At 43.2% G+C, this 21,621-nt stretch overlaps 1 protein-coding gene across 7 annotated transcripts in view; it reads left to right on the plus strand.

Moving 5' to 3' along the window:
- Golga4 (golgin A4) overlaps positions 1 to 21,621 on the plus strand; it is a 79,307-nt gene that overhangs the window by 39,778 nt on the left and 17,908 nt on the right. For all 7 annotated transcript variants that reach the window (XM_070042412.1, XM_070042411.1, XM_070042413.1 and 4 more), the window contains 6 exons: positions 8,274 to 8,405; positions 11,476 to 11,631; positions 12,691 to 16,892; positions 18,050 to 18,171; positions 18,689 to 18,819; positions 21,434 to 21,550. In XM_070042412.1, coding sequence (XP_069898513.1) covers positions 8,274 to 8,405; positions 11,476 to 11,631; positions 12,691 to 16,892; positions 18,050 to 18,171; positions 18,689 to 18,819; positions 21,434 to 21,550 — 4,860 coding nt within the window. The remainder of the gene's footprint in view (positions 1 to 8,273; positions 8,406 to 11,475; positions 11,632 to 12,690; positions 16,893 to 18,049; positions 18,172 to 18,688; positions 18,820 to 21,433; positions 21,551 to 21,621) is intronic.

The following is a 21,621-nucleotide window of genomic DNA, read 5'->3' on the forward strand; positions in this document are numbered from 1 at the left end:
CTGGTAAATATTTTTTCCCAATTAGTTGGTTGTCTTTCTAGCTTGGTTGCGATAGCTTTATCTGTGCAGAAGCTTTTTATTTTAAGGTAGTCCCATTTGTCGAGTCTCTCTCCAATTTGTTGTGACCCTGGGACTCTGTTCAGGAAGTTCCTTCCTGTGCCTATTAGTTCAAGTGTCTCTCCTACTCTGTCCTGCAGTAGTTTCAGAGATTCAGGTTTAATGTTAAGGTCTTTAATCCATTTTGAGTTGATGTTGGTGCATGGTGATAGGCTGGAGTCCACTTTTAGTTTTCTGCATGTGGCTGCCCAGTTTTCCCAGCACCAGCGGTTGAAGAGGCTGTGTTTCTTCCATTGTATGTCTTTGGCTCCTTTGTCGAATATCAGCTGGCTGTAGGCCTGTGGATTTATTTCTGGATCTTCTATTCTGTTCCATTGGTCTTCGGGTCTGTTTTTGTGCCAGTACCATGCTGTCTTTGTTATTATAGCTCTGTAGTAGAGTTTGAAGTTCGGCATGGATAGCCCTCCCATATTGTCTTTATCCCCTAGAATTGTTTTGGCTATTCTAGGTCTTTTGTTGTTCCATATGAATTTTTGGACTGTTTTCTGTATTTCAGTGATGTATGTCATTGGGATTTTAATAGGAATTGCGTTGAATTTGTATATTAGTTTTGGAAGTATTACCATCTTTACTATATTAAGTCGTCCTATCCAGGAGCATGGGAGGTCTTTCCATTTCCTAGTGTCTTCTGCAATTTCTTTCTTTAACTTTTTATAGTTCTCATTAAATAGTTCTTTTACATCTTTGGTTAGGTTAATTCCTAAATATTTTATTTTTCGGGAGGTTATTGTGAATGGGGTTGCTCCCTTTATTTCCCTCTCTTCCTGTACATTATCAGTGTATAGGAAGGCAACTGATTTTTGTGGGTTTATTTTGTATCCTGCTATTTTGCCGAAGTGATTTATGATTTCTAAGAGTTTGGGGATGGAGTTTTTGGGATCGTGGAGGTATAGTATCATGTCGTCTGCAAAAAGGGATAGTTTAACTTCTTCTTTCCCTATGCGGATCCCTTTAATGTCTTTTTCTTGCCTTATTGCCCTGGCTAAGGGTTCTAGGACTATATTGAAGAGGAGTGGAGACAGTGGGCATCCTTGCCTTGTTCCTGATTTTAGGAGAATTGGTTGTAGCTTTTCCCCATTAAGTATAATATTGGCTATTGGTCTGTCATAAATGGCTTTTATTGTTTTTAGAAATGTTCCTTCTATTCCTATTTTCTCCAGAGCTTTTAGCATGAATGAATGTTGAATTTTGTCAAAGGCCTTTTCTGCATCTGTGGCGATAATCATGTGATTCTTGACCTTGGCTCTGTTGATATGTTGGATTACATTTATTGACTTACGTATGTTAAACCATCCCTGTGTCTCTGGGATGAAGCCTACCTGGTCATAGTGAATTATTTTATGTGTTTCTGGATTCTGTTAGCTAGAATCTTGTTAAGGATCTTTGCATCTGTGTTCATCAAGGAGATTGGCCTGTAATTCTCCTTTTTGGTTGGGTCTTTGCCTGGTTTGGGGATGAGTGTGATATTGGCTTCGTAGAATGAGTTTGGGATAGCTCCTTCCTTCTCTGTTTCTCTGAAGAGCTTGAGGAGTATGGGTATTAGTTCTTGTTTAAAGGTCTTATAGAATTCTGCTGTGAATCCATCTGGTCCTGGGCTTTTTTTTGTTGGAAGACTTTTGATAGCTTCCTGTATCTCATTATAGGATATTGGCTTATTTAATTGGTTAACTTCTTCTTTGCTCAGTTTGGGCAACTTGTATTTCTCTAAAAATGCATCCATTTCTGCCCGATTTTCTTCCTTTAGAGAGTATAGCTTTTGAAAGTAGTCTGTTAGAATTGTTTGGATATCTTGGGTACAGGTTGTGATGTTTCCCGTGGCATCCCTAATCCTATTAATATGGGTTTCCTCTCTTCTTTTTTTAATTAATCTAGCCAATGGGCCATCAATTTTGTTTATTTTTTCAAAGAACCAGCTTTTTGTTTGGTTTATTTTGGTTATGGTTTTCTGATTTTCTAATTGGTTAATCTCTGCTTTTAATTTGGTTATCTGGCTTCGTCTAGTAGCTTTAGGTCCCATTTTTTCTTGTTTTTCTAGCTGTTTTAATTGCAACATGAGATTATTTACTTGGTCTGTCTCCATTCTCTTGATGTGGGCGCTGAGGGCAATAAATTTGCCCCTCAGGACTGCTTTTGCTGTGTCCCACAAGTTTCTTTGTGAGGTGTTTTCATTTTCATTGAGTTGTAGGAAATGCTTTATTTCTTCTCTGATCTCTTCTGTTATCCAGGCATTGTTAAGGAGTGTGCTGTTCAATTTCCATGTATTAGAGAAATTTCTGCGGTATGCTTTGTTATTGAGAGCTAGCTTGATTCCACTGTGGTCAGATAGGATACAGGGGATTATGTCGATCCCTTTGTATTTGCTTAAGTTCCTTGCATGAACTATGATATGGTCTATTTTGGAGAAAGTTCCGTGAGCTGCTGAGAAGAATGTGTACTGTGTTGTTTTAGGGTGAAATACTCGGTAGATGTCCGTTAATTCCGCTTGAAGTATGGCCTCTCTTAATTCGGTAGCTTCTTTGCCAATCCTCTGGTTGGTAGACCTGTCCTTTGGTGAGAGTGGTGTGTTAAAGTCTCCTAGTATTATCGTATTGGGATCTATTTTATTCTGTAAGTTTGAGAGCATTTGTTTGACATATCTGGGTGCACCAATATTTGGGGCATATAAGTTGATGATGGTTATATCCTCCTCTTGGATTGTTCCCTTTATTAATATGTAGTGTCCGTCCTTGTCTTTCTGTACTGATTTTAGTGAAAAGTTTATTTTGTCAGATATCAGGATAGCTACACCTGCTTTCTTACTGGGGGCGTTTGATTGGTAGATCCTTTTCCACCCCTTCACTCTGAGTTTGTTTGTATGTTTGGCTGAGAGGTGGGTCTCCTGAAGGCAACAGATGGATGGGTCTTGTTTTCTGATCCAGTCCTCAGTTCGTTTTCTTTTGATTGGCGAATTCAGCCCATTTATATTAAGAGAAAGTATAGAGAGATGCATTGTTGTCCCTGCCATTCCGTTTTCCTAAGTTTTTCTTTTTTCCTTTCCTCCTGTGCTTGCTCAGTTAGACTTTGAGTAACGCCTGTTTGGGGCAGGCCCCAGTTCCTGGCTGCTTTCTTCAGGTTGTGTTCCCCCTCTTAGAATTCTTTGTAATGCTGGCTTAATGTTTATGTATTCATTTAGTTTTTCTTTGCTATTAAACGTTTTCAGTTCTCCATCGAATGTGAATGCTAGCTTTGCCGGGTAGATCAGTCTGGGTTGGCAGTTATTGGCTCTCAGGGCTCGTATGGTGCTTTCCCAGGCTTTTCTTGCATTCATTGTTTGTGTGGAGAGATCTGCAGTAATTCTTATTTTTTTCCCATTGTAGTATAGCTCCTTCTTCATTTTTGCTGCATGCAGGATTGTTTCCTTATTATTCAGATCTATCATTTTTACTATAATGTGTCTAGAAGTGTTTCTCCTGGGGTCTTGCTTGTTGGGTGTTCGATAAGCTTTTGTGATGTAGTTAAGATGGTCGTTTTTGAGGTGGGGAAAATTTTCATTGATTATCTTGTTAAATAGGTGTTGCATTCCCTTGCTCTGGAATTCCTCACCTTCGTCCACTCCAATTATGCGAAGGTTAAATTTTTTAGCATTATCTGCTTGCTCTTGAATATCCCTTTGGTTTAACTTGAGTGATTTTTCCATATCTGTCACTTTTTGGTCCAGTTGGTGTATTCTGTCTTCTGTATCTGACACTCTACCTTCCATATCATTCACTCTGTTGACAGTGGCTTCTATTGTGGTTTGCATGGAGGAAATGGATCCCTTTATGGATTCAATGTTGGTTCTCAGAGTACTGATCTCACCTCTCAATGAGGTATGCATTACCTCTAATTTGGCGTTTATCTCACTTCTTACTGAGGTTTGTGCAGCTTCTATTTTTGCATGCATCTCTTGTTTGATACCCTGTATCTCTTTGGATAGTTCATCCTTGTGCTCTTTCAATTTCTGATCAATTTCTCGCTTTATTTCTTGAGTCATTGCCTCCAGCAACCCTTGGAAGTAGCCTTTGTCTTCCATTCCTGCTTTGCTCCCACTGGGGCTCTCCCCTGTGTGGCTGCTGGCTTTTGAGGTGAGCTTGCTGTCCTGGGTGGTAGTAAACCTTGTGATTTTTCTCTGTGATTTTCGCATGGAGGTTCAGGAGACTGCTCTTCAATTTTGTTTTGGTGTGTCTGTCTTTGCTTGGTTGCTGATTCTGTATTGGTAGAGAGAGTCTGTGCCTGATCTGGGTTCTGTTGGGAGCCTATTTCCAGCTGCTATTCTGACTTACTTAGGATTCTCAGCTCTCTGCTGTAGATTGCTGGCAGTTCCCGCCTTTGGAAGGGTTGAGCAGCCTAGACTGCTTGTGTTTGCTCTTACGGGTGCTCTTGTGAAGAACAGATGCTCTGGATGCACTCTCCCAAATGCTGGAGTCTGCTATGGGCTCCTGATGTGTTTTTGTTTGTTTGTTTTGGGCTGGTTGTGGGCTTGAACTCTAGGTTTGGGTGCTGTCCCTCAGCTTTTCAGCTAAAGGCTGGCACCCTACCGTTTGAGCCACAGCACCACTTCTGACCCTTTTTGCTTTTGTGATGCTGAGGAATCAGATCCAGGGCCTCATACATCCAAGACTATCACTCTATTGCTGAGCCGCCTTAACAGTCTGAGCTCCTGCTTACTATCAGGTGCTGGCAGCCTGTGTTGCCCAATTCCCAGTCTAGGGTATATGGGTGGAGTTTTGGTGGGGTTTGGGCTTCTCTTGTCCTGGGCCTCCAGGTCTTTTGTTGTCACAGGCGTGCTTCCCCGGGGAGTGTTGTTTCCTGGCTTTCTCCCCTCTGTTGAGGCGTATGCTCAGCTTTTTACTTCAATTGGGAGGAGTTGGTTGTGTTGTTCAGGCGCCGGATCCCCGGGCCTGGTTCCGGCCCCAGCCTGGAGCGCGCTTGTTAGGCCTGTGCTGATGTGTATACAACCTAGGTTATGCAGCCTGGAGCGCACTCGTTAGGCCTGTGCTGATGTGTATACCACCTAGGTTATACAGCCTGGGGGACACAGTTCAAATTTCTTCTACTGTTGGTAGTCTTGACCCAGGGGCGCTGTTCCTGGCTTGGGCATTTAAGCTCCCTTCCAGGGGTGCTCTTGCTCTAGCCTGGCCAGCTGAGTGTGCTCCACGGGCTGGTGGAGCTCTCAAACAGTTCCCAGTTTTAGTGGGTCCTGTGGTCCGGGTGTTGGGGTAGGGAGTCTAGGTCAGGGTCTGGGGATTCCCTCCAGCTCTGGTCTCCCTTGAGGGATACACTTCCCCTGTGGGGTACTCACCCTGGAGCTGGTTGTTTTTGTGTGGTGTAGGTCGTCAGTTGTTGTTGCAATCCGGGCTGGGTTGGGCGGTGGTGGCTCTGTGTGATTCTTTTCTGTCTCTGCCTCTGTCGAAGCTGTCGGGTCAAGAGTGTCCCCGCTCAGGCAGCTTCTTCGCGGTACCTCTGGGGCCCGAGTGGCCCCGCCGGGTCGTTGCGATCGTGATCGGGCGGGCGGGTGGTCTGCAGACAGTTCCCTTTGTGCGCTGCTGGCGGTTTTGGCGGGATGGAACCTCTCTGCTCGGGTGGAGAGTGCCGGGTCGTTGCCATCGCGGCGGGCGCGCTGCTGGTGCCGAGCGGCTTTGGCGGGATGGAGCCTCTCTGCTCGGGTGGAGAGTGAGGGGTGGGGGTGGGATCCTCGTGGAGACTCCTGGCTGGTAGGCTTCTCTGTTCCTGGCGATCCGCTGTTCTGTAAACCAGTACCTGGTGATCTGAAAGCGGCCCCCTGTGTCTCTGCTGTGTCTCTTGGGGCTCCCGCAGCCCCCGCCGGGCCGGCTGGCCGGCGGCTTGGCGCACTGCCGCGCGGCCAGTAAAGGTTGGGGGAGGGGTCTTCGCTTTTCTTCTGAAATTCTTCTTTTCCTCTGTTTCTTTTTTTGTTATTCTCCGCCTCTGGTTTTTCTCTGAGTGTTCGTCTTTTTGTTGTTGTCGGTCTCTTGGGGAGATTAAGCGTTGGAGCTCGAACTCTCTTTTTGGTTGGAGAGAGCTGTGGCGTTTCCCTACTGCCCCGTCGCCATCTTGGTCCCCCCTCCACTTCTGGCTTTTTTGATGGTTCATTGGAGATAGGAGTGCCAGAGACTTTCCTGCCCAGGCTGGCTTCGAACCTCAATCCTAACATCTCAGCCCCCTAAGTAGCTAGGATTGCAGACATGAGCCAGCCAGCGCCTGCTGTTTTTGCTTATTTATGTGGGCTGATAATGGGGCTTGAATTCAAGGCCGAGGCCCCATTCCTTAGCCTTTTCATTCTATCACTCGAGCCACAGCTCTGCTTGTGGCTTTTTGCAGGTTACTTGTAGTTAAGAGTCTCACGGACTTTTCCTGCCTGGGCTGACTTCAAAGCTTGATCCTCAGATCTCAGCCTACTGGGCAGCCAGGGTTACAGGTGTGAGCCACCAGCACACAGCTGAATCTGAATTCCCCCCTAGTTGTGGGGCTTGAACTCAGGGCCTGAGTGCTGTCACTGGCTCAAGGCTGGTATTCTACTCCTTCGAGCCTCAGTTCCACTTCTGGTTTTTAGGTAGTTAATTGGAGAGTCTCTTTCCAGCCTGGGCTGGCTTTAAACTGAGATCCTCAGGAATCAGTCTCCTAGGTAGCTAGGGTTACAGGTGTGAGCCACTAGCACCTGGCTGAGTCTGATATTTTTTCAATCTGCTCTTTTTTTACACAGTAATCTTTCACTATAAGAAAGTTAATTTGTGCTTTAGACCTTGATCATTTCATTATGTTCGGGAAATAGCTTTAAAAAGTGCTATGATAGAGAAGTGAGTTTACTCCAGAGGTTACTCTCTGGAGTACGTTAAGGTTGGACTGTTTTCCAGGACACCATGTGGCTTACCCGGCTCCCTGATTTGTCAGGCTCCTTAAAGGGAGGCCGCCGAGCTGGTGCTTCTGCAAAATGTCTTCTACAGAACTTGGTCAAGAAGGCACTTACCTAGTGTGTGTGTGCATTTGCCTGTGTGTGCGAAGTAGCCAGGCACTGGTGGCTCATGCCTGTAATCCTAGCTGCTCAAGCTGATGTTTGAAGATGATTCTTTCAAAGCCAGCTTGGGGAAGGAAACTCCGTGAGACTCCTGTCTCCATTGAACTAGCAAAACACCACAAGTGGGGCTGTGTGACTGAGGTAAGGTGATAGAGTGCTAACCTTGAGGAAAAATGCGAATGAACATTGCCCCAGGCCTGAGTTCAAGCCACAGCACTGGCACAAAAGAAGTGAACTGTTCTGGTTTTTGCTGCCTCGTTTCTCTGGCCTGTTTTGCTTTTGTTTCTGTTGTCCCCATACAGAAAAATTGTTTTTGTGGCAGCTAAGCCTTTTCTTTAAGTGCCACCTGGATTCATTTTCCATTGACAAATATATAAACAGAGAGGTAGCGTAGCTGGCAAGGCCTGGCGTCAGATTCAAGGCCTTTGGTTCAATCTGTCACACTACAAAAAACAAAACCACACACAAGCTCAGCTCTGAGTTCATGGCTCTGAGGTTTTGTTTTGGGGTTCTTTTGTATTTTGTGTTGTGTTTTGTTTTTAAACTGGGGTGGCCTCAAGCTCACAACAGAGACCACTCTGTCCTCGAACTCACAGCCTTCCTGCCTGACCTCCATAGTGCTGGGGTTACAGGTGTCACCCACACCTGACTGATTTTCTTGATTTTTATGTGTTTTTTTCCCTCTGACACTCTCATGTTTACATTTGCTCATGGTTACATCTTTGACCCAACTGAAATTTATTTGATATGAAGTGTGAAATAGGAGGGATTGAACTAAAACGTTTTCTAGGTAAATAGTAAGTACTCTCAGATATCACCTACTGTTTGGTCCCCTGCCCAGCAGCTGCGATTTTTTTGTTGTTGTTGTTTAAATCCTTTAAATAGTTGTACACATGGGGTTTTAGTTGAGCATGTCAGTTTGTAAGTACAAGGTGTCACAATCGATATCTCCCCTCTTATCCCTTCTTGATCCATCTAGGGGATCTGTTCCGATTTTTACTTCTGAAGTCACTACCTTGGTTAACCCATAACAAAGTATTACTTTGTGGAGGAGTTACGTATTTAATTCTGCAGCTTTTCACTTCATCCATTTCCTGATTTTCAGAAATCCTCAGAAGAACAAATTGCTCAACTCCAGAAGCTACATGCAAAGGAACTAGCTGAAAAAGAACAGGAATTGACTGGGAAATTTCAGACCCGTGAAAGAGAATTACAGGAACAAATGAAAATAGCCCTTGTAGGTAACCTGTTTTCTTTGGTGGTATATGAATCTCACATTGTTAATCAGTTGCCTTGCAGCAGGTGTAAGAAGATCACAAAAGACTGTTAGAGCTTAATTTAGTCTTGTGTGATCGTCCAAGCTCTCATTTGTCAGAATTGTTTTCATCTATTCTTCCTGCCTTAACAGCAGGAAGGAAAGGAGATGAGAGGTTACTTGAAGGGGTGCCTGCACACTTCCGCAAAAGGCCTAAAAACTACACAGTGTAATACTCAGAGTCCACGGGCCCTGAGTTTTGTCTGAAATGTATTTGATTGTCTCTGGGTTTCTTGAAGGTGTTTTGTGTGTGTGTCCTGATGTGGGGCTTGAACTCAGGGCCTGGGTGCCATCCTTGAGGTTTTTGTTGCTTAAGCCTAGCATTCTGCCACGTTTTTGTTGCTTTAGCCTAGCATTCTGCAGGTTTTTTGAGTGGTTAATTGGAGATAAGACTTTCCTGCCCTGACTGACTTCAACCTGATCCTCAGATCAAGGACTTTCCTTCCCCACTATCCAGCTGTGATCCTCAGATCTCAGCCACTTGAGTCGCTAGGATGACAGACATGAGTCACCAAGCTATCTGAAATGCATTGTAAAGTGGTAAATTCTTTGAAAATAAATTTAATTGGACTCTGTTGGTTCACACCTGTCTGTAACTGTAGCCTGTCAAGAAGATGAGGGCTAAGAATTGTGGTTCAAAGCCAATCTGTGTAGGAAAGACTTTGTTTCCAGTTAGCCACCAAAAAGCCAGAAGTGGAGCTGTGGCTCAAGTGGTAAAGTGCTAGCCTTAAGCAGAAAAAGCTAAGGGACAGCACCCAGAGATTCAGCCCTAGTACCAGCACAAATGCATGCATGCACACACACATGCACACACACATGTGTGCAGACACATCCTCAACAGACTGATACTCAGCTCATGGATCCCAGCGTTTTATCTAAAGTTCATTTTAAAGAGATAAATACTCTCCATTCATATGATGCTTAAAAAATAAATTTAAGGGCCGGGAAGGTGGCTTAGTGGTGAGTGCTTGCCTAGCATGCATGAAGCTCTGGGTTTGATTCCTTAGTCCTACATAAACAAAAAAAGGAAAAGATGTATATAATTAAATTTAAAATGACTGAGCTAACAAAAGCAGCAATTCAGTTGTGCAGACAAACTGTCATAGTGTGATTCAATCATTAAAAAAAAAATTCTATAAAATACAAGTGCCTTTTTGTCTGAGTTACTATTAAAATATGAACTATCAAAATTTAAATTTGTTTTTATATGAAGTTATTCATAAAATGCATGAAGTTAATATATTATTTTAAATGCATTTAGTGTAAAAGGGTGAGAGATATTTCATTTCTAACCCCCTGCCTTTCATGAATGATTTTCTTTACTATTAGTCAAATCTGAGTCTCCAAGAATCCCTCAGAATTTCTGCACTAATGGTTCTTGCCCTGTAGTAGCAAGACTCCTTCCCGCTTGGCTCAGGAAGGCAGTGTGATTGGCTGAAGTTAGGTAATTAGTGTATGGCTGTGAAATTTACCCATCACTGGATATATATGTCCTCTTGTGTGGTCTAGAAAGAAAACCCTACAGTTTACAGTGGTGTTGAAAGTATATCAGGACAGCATAAAATAAAAATAGGGTAAATGGAAATTAAAGACAAAAAGAGACATAAGTATAGCTAAAAATAATGCTAAAAAGGGCCTTTTCATAAAGCCTAGCTATGGATTTTCATGCTGGAATAATTGGATTTTAGGGCAGAAGGCATTGAATGTTGCCTTATCATTACTGTCTTTCAGGAAGACTGTATTCAGGTATAGGACTATGTTCAGATACAGTCCCTATAGAATAAGGAGCCAAGCTCCTCTCTCTCTCTCTCTCTCTCTCTCTCTCTCTCTCTCTCTCTCTCTCTCTCTCTCTCTCTCTCTCTCTCTCTCTTTCTCTCTCTCACACACACACATATTTTCCCACCTTTATTTGAGCAAACTCTAAAGCTTTCCTCTTTTTATTTTTATGACCATATAGAAATTAATTTTAACTTTATTATCTCCACCCTGTATGGTGGCTGGAGCCTGTAATCCTAGCTACTTGGGAGCAAAGATGAGGGGATGGTGACTAAAGGCCAGCCAGAGCATGCCGTTGGCTAGGTTCAGTGCCACGCACCGTCTGCCCTGGCTACGGGGGAAGCACAGTGGCTGGGTGGGGTCATCCTCAGCTTATGGAGAGGCACAAGTCAGAGAATCACAACTCAGGCCAGGCTAGGACCCTACCTTGAAAATAACTCTGAGGATGGAGGTTCAAAGCCAGCCCAGGCAGGGAAGTCCATGAGACTCTTATCTACCCCACCCCACCCTCCCACCCCCCGCACAAAGGCCAGAAGAGGAATATGGTTCAAGTAGGTGAGGACCAGCCTTGAGCAAACAGTAAAAGGGCAGTGCATGGGCTCTGAGTTCAAGTCCTAGTGCCAGCAAATAAGTCAATTAATAAGTAACCAAGGCATAACGTGTTTGGAGGTGTGGCTTATGTGTTACACACCTGTCTTGTTTGCACAAAGTCCAGCGTTCCATCCTACTCCCACCAAAAAATAAAACACTACTTACATTAAACAAACTAGTATGTCGAAACAAAACATTTTGAAGTCAACATTACAAAAAGTTGATGTTTTCTTCATCAGTCAACTTGTAATACAGAATCATTTCTTCAAAGCATTGTGCGTCACCAGAGTATAATGACATTGACATTCACTGTGACAACTTAATGTTAAAAGTGCCCCGTTAGCTTCCCTAGCCAAAACCAGTTCTACACTTTCATCATTTTTCTGGTTCCTTGGAGGTGAGCGTCTCAGGGACATTCCTCCCCAGCTGGCCTTGAACCGTGATCCTCAGAGGTCAGCCCCTCCATACCTAGGACAACAGACGGGAGCCCCCACACCCAGCTAACACAGCACCTCTTTTAGCACTGCATGTAGATCAAATGAAAAGCATGATTCTTGTAGAAGTACTTTGGGAACACTGGAGATTGGCATGGGTTTAAGATGTTACTCTGTTGTTTTCGGCACAGGAAAGAAGTCAGTCAGAATATTTGAAGATCACTCAAGAAAAAGAATGCCAAGAAGCTTTGGCCCTGGAAGAGTTAGAGTTGCAGAAACAAGCGGTCCTCACAGAAAGTGAAAATAAACTAAAGGACCTACAGCAGGAAGTACAGACTTACAAAACTGTAAGTTTGACAAGCACGTCCCATAGCGGTGAACTTGTGCATAGAAATCAGTTCTCTATCCATATAGAGATTTTTATGTGTTTACCATCACATTTTCTTTATTTTTTGCCTTCAGAGTCAAGATGACTATTTTATGAAATATTAGTAATCTTTGGAAAAATTTATGTTTTAAGTACATACTTTTTTGTTGTTGTTGTTGGGTTTGGGCCTGGGCGCTGTCCCTCTGCTCTTCAGCTCAAGATGAGCTCTCTACCACTTGAGCCTCAGCACCACTTCCGGTTTTCTGAGTGGTTCATTGGAGATGAGAGTCTCACGGACTTTCTTGCCTAGGCTGGCTTTGAACCATGATCCTCAGATCTCAGCCTCCTGAGTAGGTAGGATGACGGGTGAGCCACCAGTACCCAGCTAGTACCTACTTTTTAAAAAGAGAAATCTGATCATTTTGAGGTAGAAAAATGTATTTTTTTTCAAAATTACTTTATAAATGCTATAAAATATTATTGTATGCCTTAAGATAAAAGCAGGTAAAGATCCATTTTCCTATTTGTTTTTCTTTTTTTTTTTTTTTTTTTTTTTTTGCCAGTCATGGGCCTGAACTCTGGGCCTGGGTGCTGTCCCTCAGCTCTTCAGCTCAAGGCTAGCGCTCTACCACTGGAGCCACAGCACCACTTCCAGCTTTTTCTGCTTATGTGGTGCTGAGGAATCGAACCCAGGGCCTCATGCATGCAAGGCAAGCACTCTACCACTGAGCCACCTTCCCAGCCCCAAGTTAGTACTTTCTTATAGTCAATTTCTGTTGTAATTGGAAATGAAGTAGTAGGAGGTGGTTACCTAAATAAACTGAAAGAATTTAGAATTTCAACTTGTATTAAAAATGCTGTGTTCATAAAAATGATTGTTAGTAATTGAGCATAAACAGCCTGCTTGTCCTTATCTTTGGTATGCTATGTAAAGTTACCTGTATTTTCATTTTGAAGTAGACCCACAGCCTACTTAGTCTGTATATCATTTTTAACAAAGTATGTTCTTTAATAAAATTATATCCATTTTCATTCACAGAGAATTCTTGAATTGGAAAGTTCCTTGGATAAAAGCCTACAGGAAAGCAAGAGTCAGTCTGAGTACTTAACTGTTCATTTGGAAGCTGAAAGAAATAAGTACAATAAAGAAATTACAGTCATGGTTGAAAAACACAAGACAGAACTGGAGAGCCTAAAACATCAGCAAGAGAACATGTGGACAGAAAGATTCCACATTTTAAAGCAACAGCATCAGACTGAAATGGAAACACTTAGAGAAAAGTGTGAAGAAGAAAAAGAAACATTACTGAAAGACAAAGAAGTTCTTTTCCAGGAGCACATCGAAGACATGAATAAAAAAACATTAGAAAAGCTCGATGTGAAACAAACAGAACTGGAATCACTGTCCTCTGAACTCACAGAGGTCTTAAAAACCCGTCAAAGCCTGGAAGAGGAACTTTCTGTGCTCAGAGATCAGGCAGAGCAAACAAAACAAGAATTGGAGGCACGGCTGGAGGCAGAGAAGAAATGCCATGAACAACACATGGACAGTGTCATGCAGGAACACGCAGTGTCTCTCCAGAGGACGGAGATCACATTGCAAGACCAGATCAGTGAGCTGGAGCTCCTCGTAAAGGAAAAGGACAGGAAGCTGAGCGAGCATCAGGTGCGTATGGAGAATTTAGAGGCAGAGATTCAAAGGTCTGAAGGGGAGCGTCAGGAGGCCACTGCCAAGCTGGAGCTTCTTCAGTCACACCAGGAGCAGTCAAAAGCAGATGCGGAGCAGCGGGCTCAGCTGCAACAGAAGATACTAGATCTGGAAACAGAAAGAAATCTTCTTACACAACGGGTGGTTGATGCTGAAACACAGAAGAGTAATGTTTGTGTGGAGTTGGACACTCAGAAAAGTCAGGTGCAGACATTAAGGCAGCAGCTGGAAAGCCAGAGTACTGAAACAGAGCAGAAAGTACAGTCTTTAACCCAGTTCTACGAGTCTCAACTTAAAGACAGTAACATGGACCACGAACAAACAAAGCAAATGCTGGTGGAGAAAGAAAACACCATTTTACAATTGAGAGAAGAACAGAGCAAAGAAATGGACATGCTCAAGCAGAAATTGTCAGCCAAGGAGGAGCAGATTAGGATTTTGCACGAGGAACATGAAAGCAAATTTAAAAAGCAAGAAGAAAAGATGGAAAAAATGAAGCAGAAAGCTAAGGACATGCAAGAAACCTTAAAGAAGAAAATGTTGGATCAGGAAGCCAAACTTAAAAAAGAGCTAGAAAATACCACTCTGGAGCTCAGTCAGAGAGAAAAAGAGTTCAATGCCAAAATGTTGGAAATGGTTCAGGCTAACTCAGCAGGACTCAGTGATGTGGTCTCAAGACTAGAAATAAATCAAAAGGAGCAAGTAGAGAATCTTACAAAGGTCCATCAGCAAGAACTTGGTGATGTCATATCAAGTTGGGAAAAGAAACTGAGCCAGCAAATGGAAGAAATCCAAGAGAAACATGGAGTCCAATTAGTGGAGAAGGAGCAGGAAGTCACCGAACTGAAGAGAAGGATCCTTTTAGTTGAGCGCCAGAAAGAAGAGATGGAAAAGGAAATGACCCAGCTGAAGGAAGAACGTATGAAGCAGGACGCCAGATTAAGCGAATTCCAGGACCAGTTAAAGCAGAAGTCCGTGTACCTGACGAGTCTCTCACAGAGCGAGTCACAGTTGAAAGCGCAGCTTGAAAACGTGCAGGCCGACTTGAATCATTCTCTGAAGGAAACAGCAGTTCTTCAAGGGCAGATCGTTGAACTGAAACAGCTGGGAGAAAAAGAGCAACTTAAGCTCGCTGAGTTGTCCAACAAATTGCAAGTCACACAGGAAGAATTCCAGGGTTTGCAGTCTTCACATGAGACCTGTCAGGAACGCCTAGAGGCCAAAAGCTTGGAACTTGAAGCGTGGCCAGCACAGCTCACATCTCAGCTGGACAGTTACTGTAAAAAAATGGAAGCCATATTTGAAGCAAAGACAAGTGAGCTCCTCCACATCAACAGTAGTAAAACGAATGCCATTCTCTCTCGGATTTCTCTTTGCCAACACCACACAACTAAGGTGAAAGAGGCACTGCTCAGGAAAATCTGCAGGGTTTCTGAACTAGAAGCACACCTGACACAGCTCACAGAGGAGCGAAATACACTAACTAGATCTCTCCAGCAAGCCACACATCAGTTAGAGGAAAAAGAAAATCAGATTAAGAGCATCAAGGCCGACGTGGAAAATCTTGTCACGGAAAAGGAAGCTCTCCAGAAAGAAGGAGGCAATCAGCTACAGGCTGCCTCGGAAAAGGAGTCTTGTATCACACAGCTGAAGAAAGAGTTATCAGAAAACATCAATGCCGTCACGCTGATGAAAGAGGAGCTTACCGAGAAGAAATCGGAGGTCAGCAGTCTGAGTAAACAACTAGCTGATCTGAACGCCCAGCTCCAGAGCAGCATCAGCCTAAGTGAAAAAGAGACAGCCATCTCCTCACTAAGTAAACAGCACAGCGAGCAGCAGCGTGAGTGGCAGGACCAGGTGCAAGCTTTGTCTTTGAAAGTGGATGCTCTGAGTAAAGAAAAACTTGCCGCCCTTGAGCAGGTGCACCACTGGTCCAACAAATTCTCCGAATGGAAGAAAAAGGCCCAGTCAAAATGCACACAGTATCAGAACACAATCAAGGAATTGCAGTCACAGCTTGAGTCAAAAAGCAGAGAAGCTAGTGAGAAGGAGGAGCAGGCGAATTTACTGAAGGAGGACTTTGATCAGCAGAATAAAAGATTTGACTGTTTACAGGTTGAGTTGGAAGATAAGAACAAGTTTGAGAAAAGGGTGTATACATTGGAGGCAGAGTTGAAGACCCAAACAGCAAGGATTGCTGAACTAGAGGGCCATGTTGCTCAGAAAGAAGTTGAAGTTGAGTCTTTGAATGAACTTCTTAAAACTTGCAATCAACAAAGGGATAGGGAGCAGGAAGAATTGGTTCAGAAACTTCAATGCTTTCGAGAGTTGGGAGAAGAAAAGGACGGCAGAGTTAAAGAAGTTGAGGAAAAGGCCTTAAGACTCGAAAAGCAAGTGTCTTCCATGGAAGCCAAACTGGAAATGAAGAGGGAAGAACTAGAACACGTGACAAAAAATGTCCAAAGCAAAGATGAAGAGTTAAGGGCGTTAGAAAATCGACTTGAACTAGAAAATGCTGCCAAATTAGCGGAGCTGAAGAGAAAAGCTGAACAAAAAATTGCTGCCATCAAGAAACAGTTGTTGTCTCAGATGGAAGACAAGGAGCAACAGTATAAAAGAGACACAGAAAGCCGTCTGAGTGAGCTCAAACTAAAACTGCAAGAGCGAGAAAAGGAAGTTCAAATCTTGGAAGAACAGCTGAAGAAGTCATTGGGAAATTCTCCACAGTCAGACTCACCAACTGTGTGCAAATCTGTAGAAAATATGCCCGCGCATTCTGGGCAGGAAGAGGCTGCATCCCAGGGCTGTATGCAGAAGGCATGCAGAGAAAAAATCAGAGCTCTGCAAAGCAGTTTAGCTGAAAAGGACAAACTGTTGCAGGGGAAAGAGGAAATCATTTCTTCACATTCAGAAATGCAAAGCAAATACCAGGAGCTCTTAGTAAAATTAGAATGTGCTGAAGCGAAGCAGTGTGAGGATCAGGTTGTAATCAGTTGTCTTCAAAAAGAACTAGAAGGAAAAAGGAAATTTCCCTTGATAGCACCACAGGACATAGTAGGAGAGGGAGGGAAAAATGGCCCCGGGCCAGAGCAAAACTGGGAAAATACAGTCGATGTTGTCCAGAAGACTTTCCAGAAGAAAGACCTGGCCTGTCAGACCGTGGATCTGGACACCTGCTTAGTAAGAGAGAGGGAAGTACATCAAAGCAAAATGGACGAGTTGACCTTAAAGTACAAAACACTGCAGGCTCTATACCAACAGATGGGTGGGGACAGCCAACCCATGGAGGTCTGGGGAGACGATGCTGAAGAAAAATCAAGATCAGGTATGTTCCAACCCAGATCGCTCAGTAACACAGCAGCTTCGCACAGTGACCTAGAGTTGAAGTTAGCAGGGGCAGAGAAGGAAAAGCAGAAGCTGAGCAAGGAGATCGTGAAATTGCAAAAGGACCTCCGGATGCTGCGGAAGGAACATCAGCAGGAACTGGACATACTGAAGAAAGAATGTGAACAAGAAATGGATGAGAAAATCAAGTAGGTTCCTTGTACGCCTGATCAAGTTAGCATAATTCATTTGGGTATTTTCACCTACTGAAAGTACTAAACATGGATCCAAGTTAAATACGGAAGAGAGAAAACAGTTCAGGATTGTTCCCTGGCTATTTAGGGGGAAGAGATTTGCACGCAAGATCACAGTTAACTAAGTCCATGTCCAAGTACCTTTCTGGTTGCTTATGACTTTTAGTAGTAGCATGATTATTATATAACATAGATGTGTGTGATCAGGGGGCTGGGAATGTGGCTTAGTGGCAGTGTGCTTGTTTAGCACACATGAAGCCCTGGGTTCGATTCCCCAGTACCACATACACAGAAAAAACCCGAAGTGGCACTATGACTCAAGTGGTAGAGAGCTAGCCCTGAGCAAAAGAAGCTCAGGGGACTGGGAAGGTGGCTCAGTAGTAGAGTGCTTGCCTTGCATGCATGAGGCCCTGGGTTCGATTCCTCAGCACCACATATCCAGAAAAAGCTGGAAGTGGCACTGTGGCTCAAGTGGTATAGAGCTGAAGAGCTGAGGGACAGCACCCAGGCACAGAGTTCAGGCCCCACGACTGGCAAAAAAAAAGCTCAGGGACAGCACCCAGGTCCTGAGTTCAAGTCCCAGGACTGGTCAAAAAAAAAGAAGTGCACTATCGAAATTTAAACAGTGAAAGAAAAATTCTCTAATCCCCAGGACCCATCTCTCTGGAGATTATTGTAGTTTTAGGGTATCCTTCCAAAAGTTTTCCTTCCTAGAAGAGGACACACACACACACATAAACTTCAAAACTATTTTCAGTCCAGCATTCATGCTATAATCCTCCCTACTTGGAGGCTGAGATCTAAGGAGTACTTTTCAAAGCCAGCCCAAGTAGAACAGTCCAGGAGACTTTTACCTCCAGTTAACCACCAAAAAACTAGAAGTAGAGGTGTTCCCAAAGTGGTAGAGTGCCAGCCTTGAGTAAAAAAGCTAAGGGACAGCACCCAGGCCCTTGAGTTTCAGCCCAGTCAATATCAGCATTTAATACCAGTGATGACATTCTGCAAGGCAGCCATGAACTTTTTATATGTGTGTGTGTGTATATGTGTGTGTGTGTGTGTGTGTGTGTGTGTGTGTATGTATATATGTATGTCCATACATCTTTCTTACTCAGACAGGAACAGGAAGACCTTGAGTTGAAGCACAATTCCACATTGAAACAGCTGATGAGGGAGTTTAACACCCAGCTGGCCCAGAAGGAACAAGAACTAGAACAGTCCATCAAAGAAACTATCAGTAAGTACAAAAAGGAGTCAGTCACACTCAGCAGAGACAACCTTGAGCTTATTCTTGTACTTGTGGTGTCCTAAGTCACTAAACTAGGAGAAAGTAAGTTCTCCACTAAATCCTCTAGAACATTCTCTCAACTACCCTGCCAGTGACTTGTCTTAAGGAAGAGGAGGAAGTGGCACCGTAGCTCAAGTGGTAGAGCACTCGCCTTGATCTGAAGAGCTGAGGGACAGCGCTCAGGCCCCACGACCGACAAAAAAGGAAGGGGAGCTAACAGGTGAACCCTGAAGTGTTAGCTAGTGATTACGTGTCATCATACTTATGTTTGCTGTGAGGGTATTTTCGGGCATCTGCTTGTTTTGAGGCTCAGCATTTCATTGATTAAGCATCCTTGAGTGCATATACAAAATTGAGTTTTGCCAGATTCAGTGTGGAATGAAGATTCTTACATCCATTAATTGGGGTTCATGTATTCACCCTTGACTCATACACTTTCCTCTCTGTTTCTGTCTTTATTTATCAGATAAAGCCCAGGAGGTTGAAGCTGAACTTCTGGAAAGCCATCAAGAAGAGACAAATCAATTGTACAAAAAAATTGCAGAAAAAGATGATGATCTAAAAAGAACAGCGAAAAAATATGAAGAGATCCTTGATGTACCTTACTTTATTTCTCTTTTGCAATGTTGCCATAGTAGATTACATGGTAGTGGTAAAGATTTCCTATTCCTAATGTCTAACCTAGTTTGTTTGGCTTTGTGTTGTTTGTGTACAATGTCACCCTGATGTCATAAGGCAATTTACAATGGACATCTAATCGATCTCTGCTGGGATTATAGTTTCCTGTTAAGGTTCTGCCACCCAATCAGTACCATTTGCTTGCTAAATTTAAAGCAATAGTGAGCTATTGGAGGAAGTGGAGATCATTTTTTCCTCCTTTTTCCAGACTCAATCAGACTAGACCAGAAGGAACTAGAATAAGAGTTCAGTAAGCCAGGTGCCAGTGGCTCACACTTGTAATCCTGGCTCTACTCAGGAGGCTGAGATCTGTGGTACTGTGGCTCAAGTGGTAGAGCTCTTTGCCTTGAGCTGAAGAGCTGGGGGACAGCGCCCAGGCCCTGAGTTTCAAGTTGCAAATATCAGCACCCAAGGTAAAAAAAAAAAAAAAAAAAAATTGAGACTTTGTGTTTAGGAGAAGTCTATGTAATGGAGTAGTGTGTTTAATTGTGGCCTCTTAGCTAGGATTTTTTCCAGAAAAGGCCAACTCATTCCATCCCTCCTTGATTTAACAATTTTTATTTATCTCAGTAGGAAAAAAAATAGAATGCCTCCATGAAATGTTTTGTGTTTATGGAAGATTAGTTCAAATATTTACTTTACTAATGGCTAAAGATAAGCTAGTGAATACTTCAAATAACAAACCCAAGAATATTATAAGCAATATACATTATTCTGTTAGATTCCTTTTCCACTAAATCCTCCAACCGTTATTTATTTCATTATATGCCAAGAGCCATTTGATGATTAAGAATCCAAATTCATCCAGGCTGAGATAGAAGAATCATAGTTCAAAGACAGCCTGGGCAAGAAAGTCTGTGAAACTCTTTAATTAACCAACAGAAAGCCAGAAATGGAGGTGTGGCTCAAGTGGTAAAACACCAGCCTTGAGCAGAAAAAAAAAAACAACTAAGGATGATATGCTCTTGAGTCCAAGCCCCAGTACAGGCAGCAGAAAAGAAAAGAAAGCAAAATCAGACCACGTCTGGTGATACGGTGGTGATGGTTATAATGGCACTGATGCAGACGGTTGAAAGATTGTGGTCCTTTGCTGTCCTTGGGCAAAAGTACCTTATGTGCCTGAAACATAAACTAAAAAAATTAGCTGGGCGCCAGTGGCTCACACCTGTAATCAGTCCTCACCACCCAGGAGGTTCATGTTCAAAGCCAGCCCAGACAGAAAAGTCCTGAGACTTATCTCTAATGAACCACCAGAAAACCGAGGTGGACTGTGTCTCCAAGTGGTAGCGTGCTAGGCTCAGGTGGAAACGCACAGGAACAGCTCCCAAGCCCTACGTTCAAGCCCATGACCAACACAAGCACATACAGAAAAACATTCATGAGCTCAGAACATAGTTTATGTCCCATGTGTTCCAACGTCGGTAGTATTAAGGGAAAAAGAACATTCAGAATGAGTATCAGGCCCCAGGTGACCCTGTCAGCAGTAGAATATGATGTGATGTGTGGCTTTCAGTGCTTTCTTTATAGTTTGTAAGGTTTATTATCATGCAAAGATTTAAATAATTGTACATTCTCTGTACTGCACCAGAGTGTGTCTATGCTGCTTTTAAAGATACTCTTTTTTTGAGTGCTTAAAAAATGGTGGAATTTAGTAGTTTAGTTATATCTTCTGTTCAGGGGCTGGTAACGGGACTTGAACTCTGGTCTACTGTGGTGTATGCAGTTTGATCACAATAGTGTTGTAGGCCTTAGGATCAAAATCTGATAACAGTCAGTTGTGAGTGGAACAGAAACTTGGATATCTTTGATAAGTGAGGGTAGAAGAAATATTCTGGGGATAGTGACCAGCAATGCGAGGAGCTTGGACTTTACTGAGCATAAAGGAAACAGTTTTCAGCCTAGTTATGAGTTCAAAGCAAAAGCCTGTGCATCTCAAGGCTTATTTTTCCCAAAGCGATCGTTTGTACTGTGCTGTTGTTTTGGTTTTGTGCCTGTCCTGGGGCTCAAACTCAAAGGTTGGTCCCTATGTTTTTCAGCGCAAGGCTGGCACACTTATCACCTGACCCACAGCTCCACTTCTGGCTTTCTTTTTATTTTTGGTGGTTAATTCCCATGGATTTTCCTGCCCAAGCTGGCTTTGAACCAAGATCTGAAGACCTCAGCCTCCTTAGTAGTCAGAATTATAGACATGATCTAGTGCCCAGCTCTAGGGTGTTTAGGTGGGTTTTTGTTGTTGTTTAGTCATTTCTGTTTTTGTTTTTGTTTTTTTCATTTTTGTGCTAGAACTAGGGCTTACAATCAGGAGTGCACACTCTTGGTTAACTTCTTGTGCTCAAGGCTGGTGCTCTACCACTTGAACCACGTCTACACTTCTGGATTTTTTGTTGTTTAATTAAATATAAGAATCTTTTAGATTCCTTTCCCAGGCTGGCTTTAAAATCTCGCTTCCTTAGTAGCTAGATTACTGGCATGAGCCACCCCGTCTGGCTACAGTCTTCTTTTGATGTTAACACACTGTTTTCTTATCCTAAAGGCTCGTGAGGAAGAAATGACTGCAAAAGTAAAGGGCCTGCAGGCTCAACTAGAAGAACTACAGAAGAAATACCAACAGAAGCTACAGCAGGAGGAGGAGGGGCCTGGCAGTGATCAGGTGGGAGGAGTGCACATGCGTTTCATGTATTTCCTGAAATCATTGTCATTTCTGTGACTCTGCTGGCTCAT

This window comes from Dipodomys merriami, unplaced genomic scaffold (genome assembly GCF_024711535.1).
Source record: "Dipodomys merriami isolate MVZ:Mamm:240054 unplaced genomic scaffold, mDipMer1.0.p SCAF_325, whole genome shotgun sequence".
Classification (NCBI taxonomy): Eukaryota; Metazoa; Chordata; class Mammalia; order Rodentia; family Heteromyidae; genus Dipodomys; species Dipodomys merriami.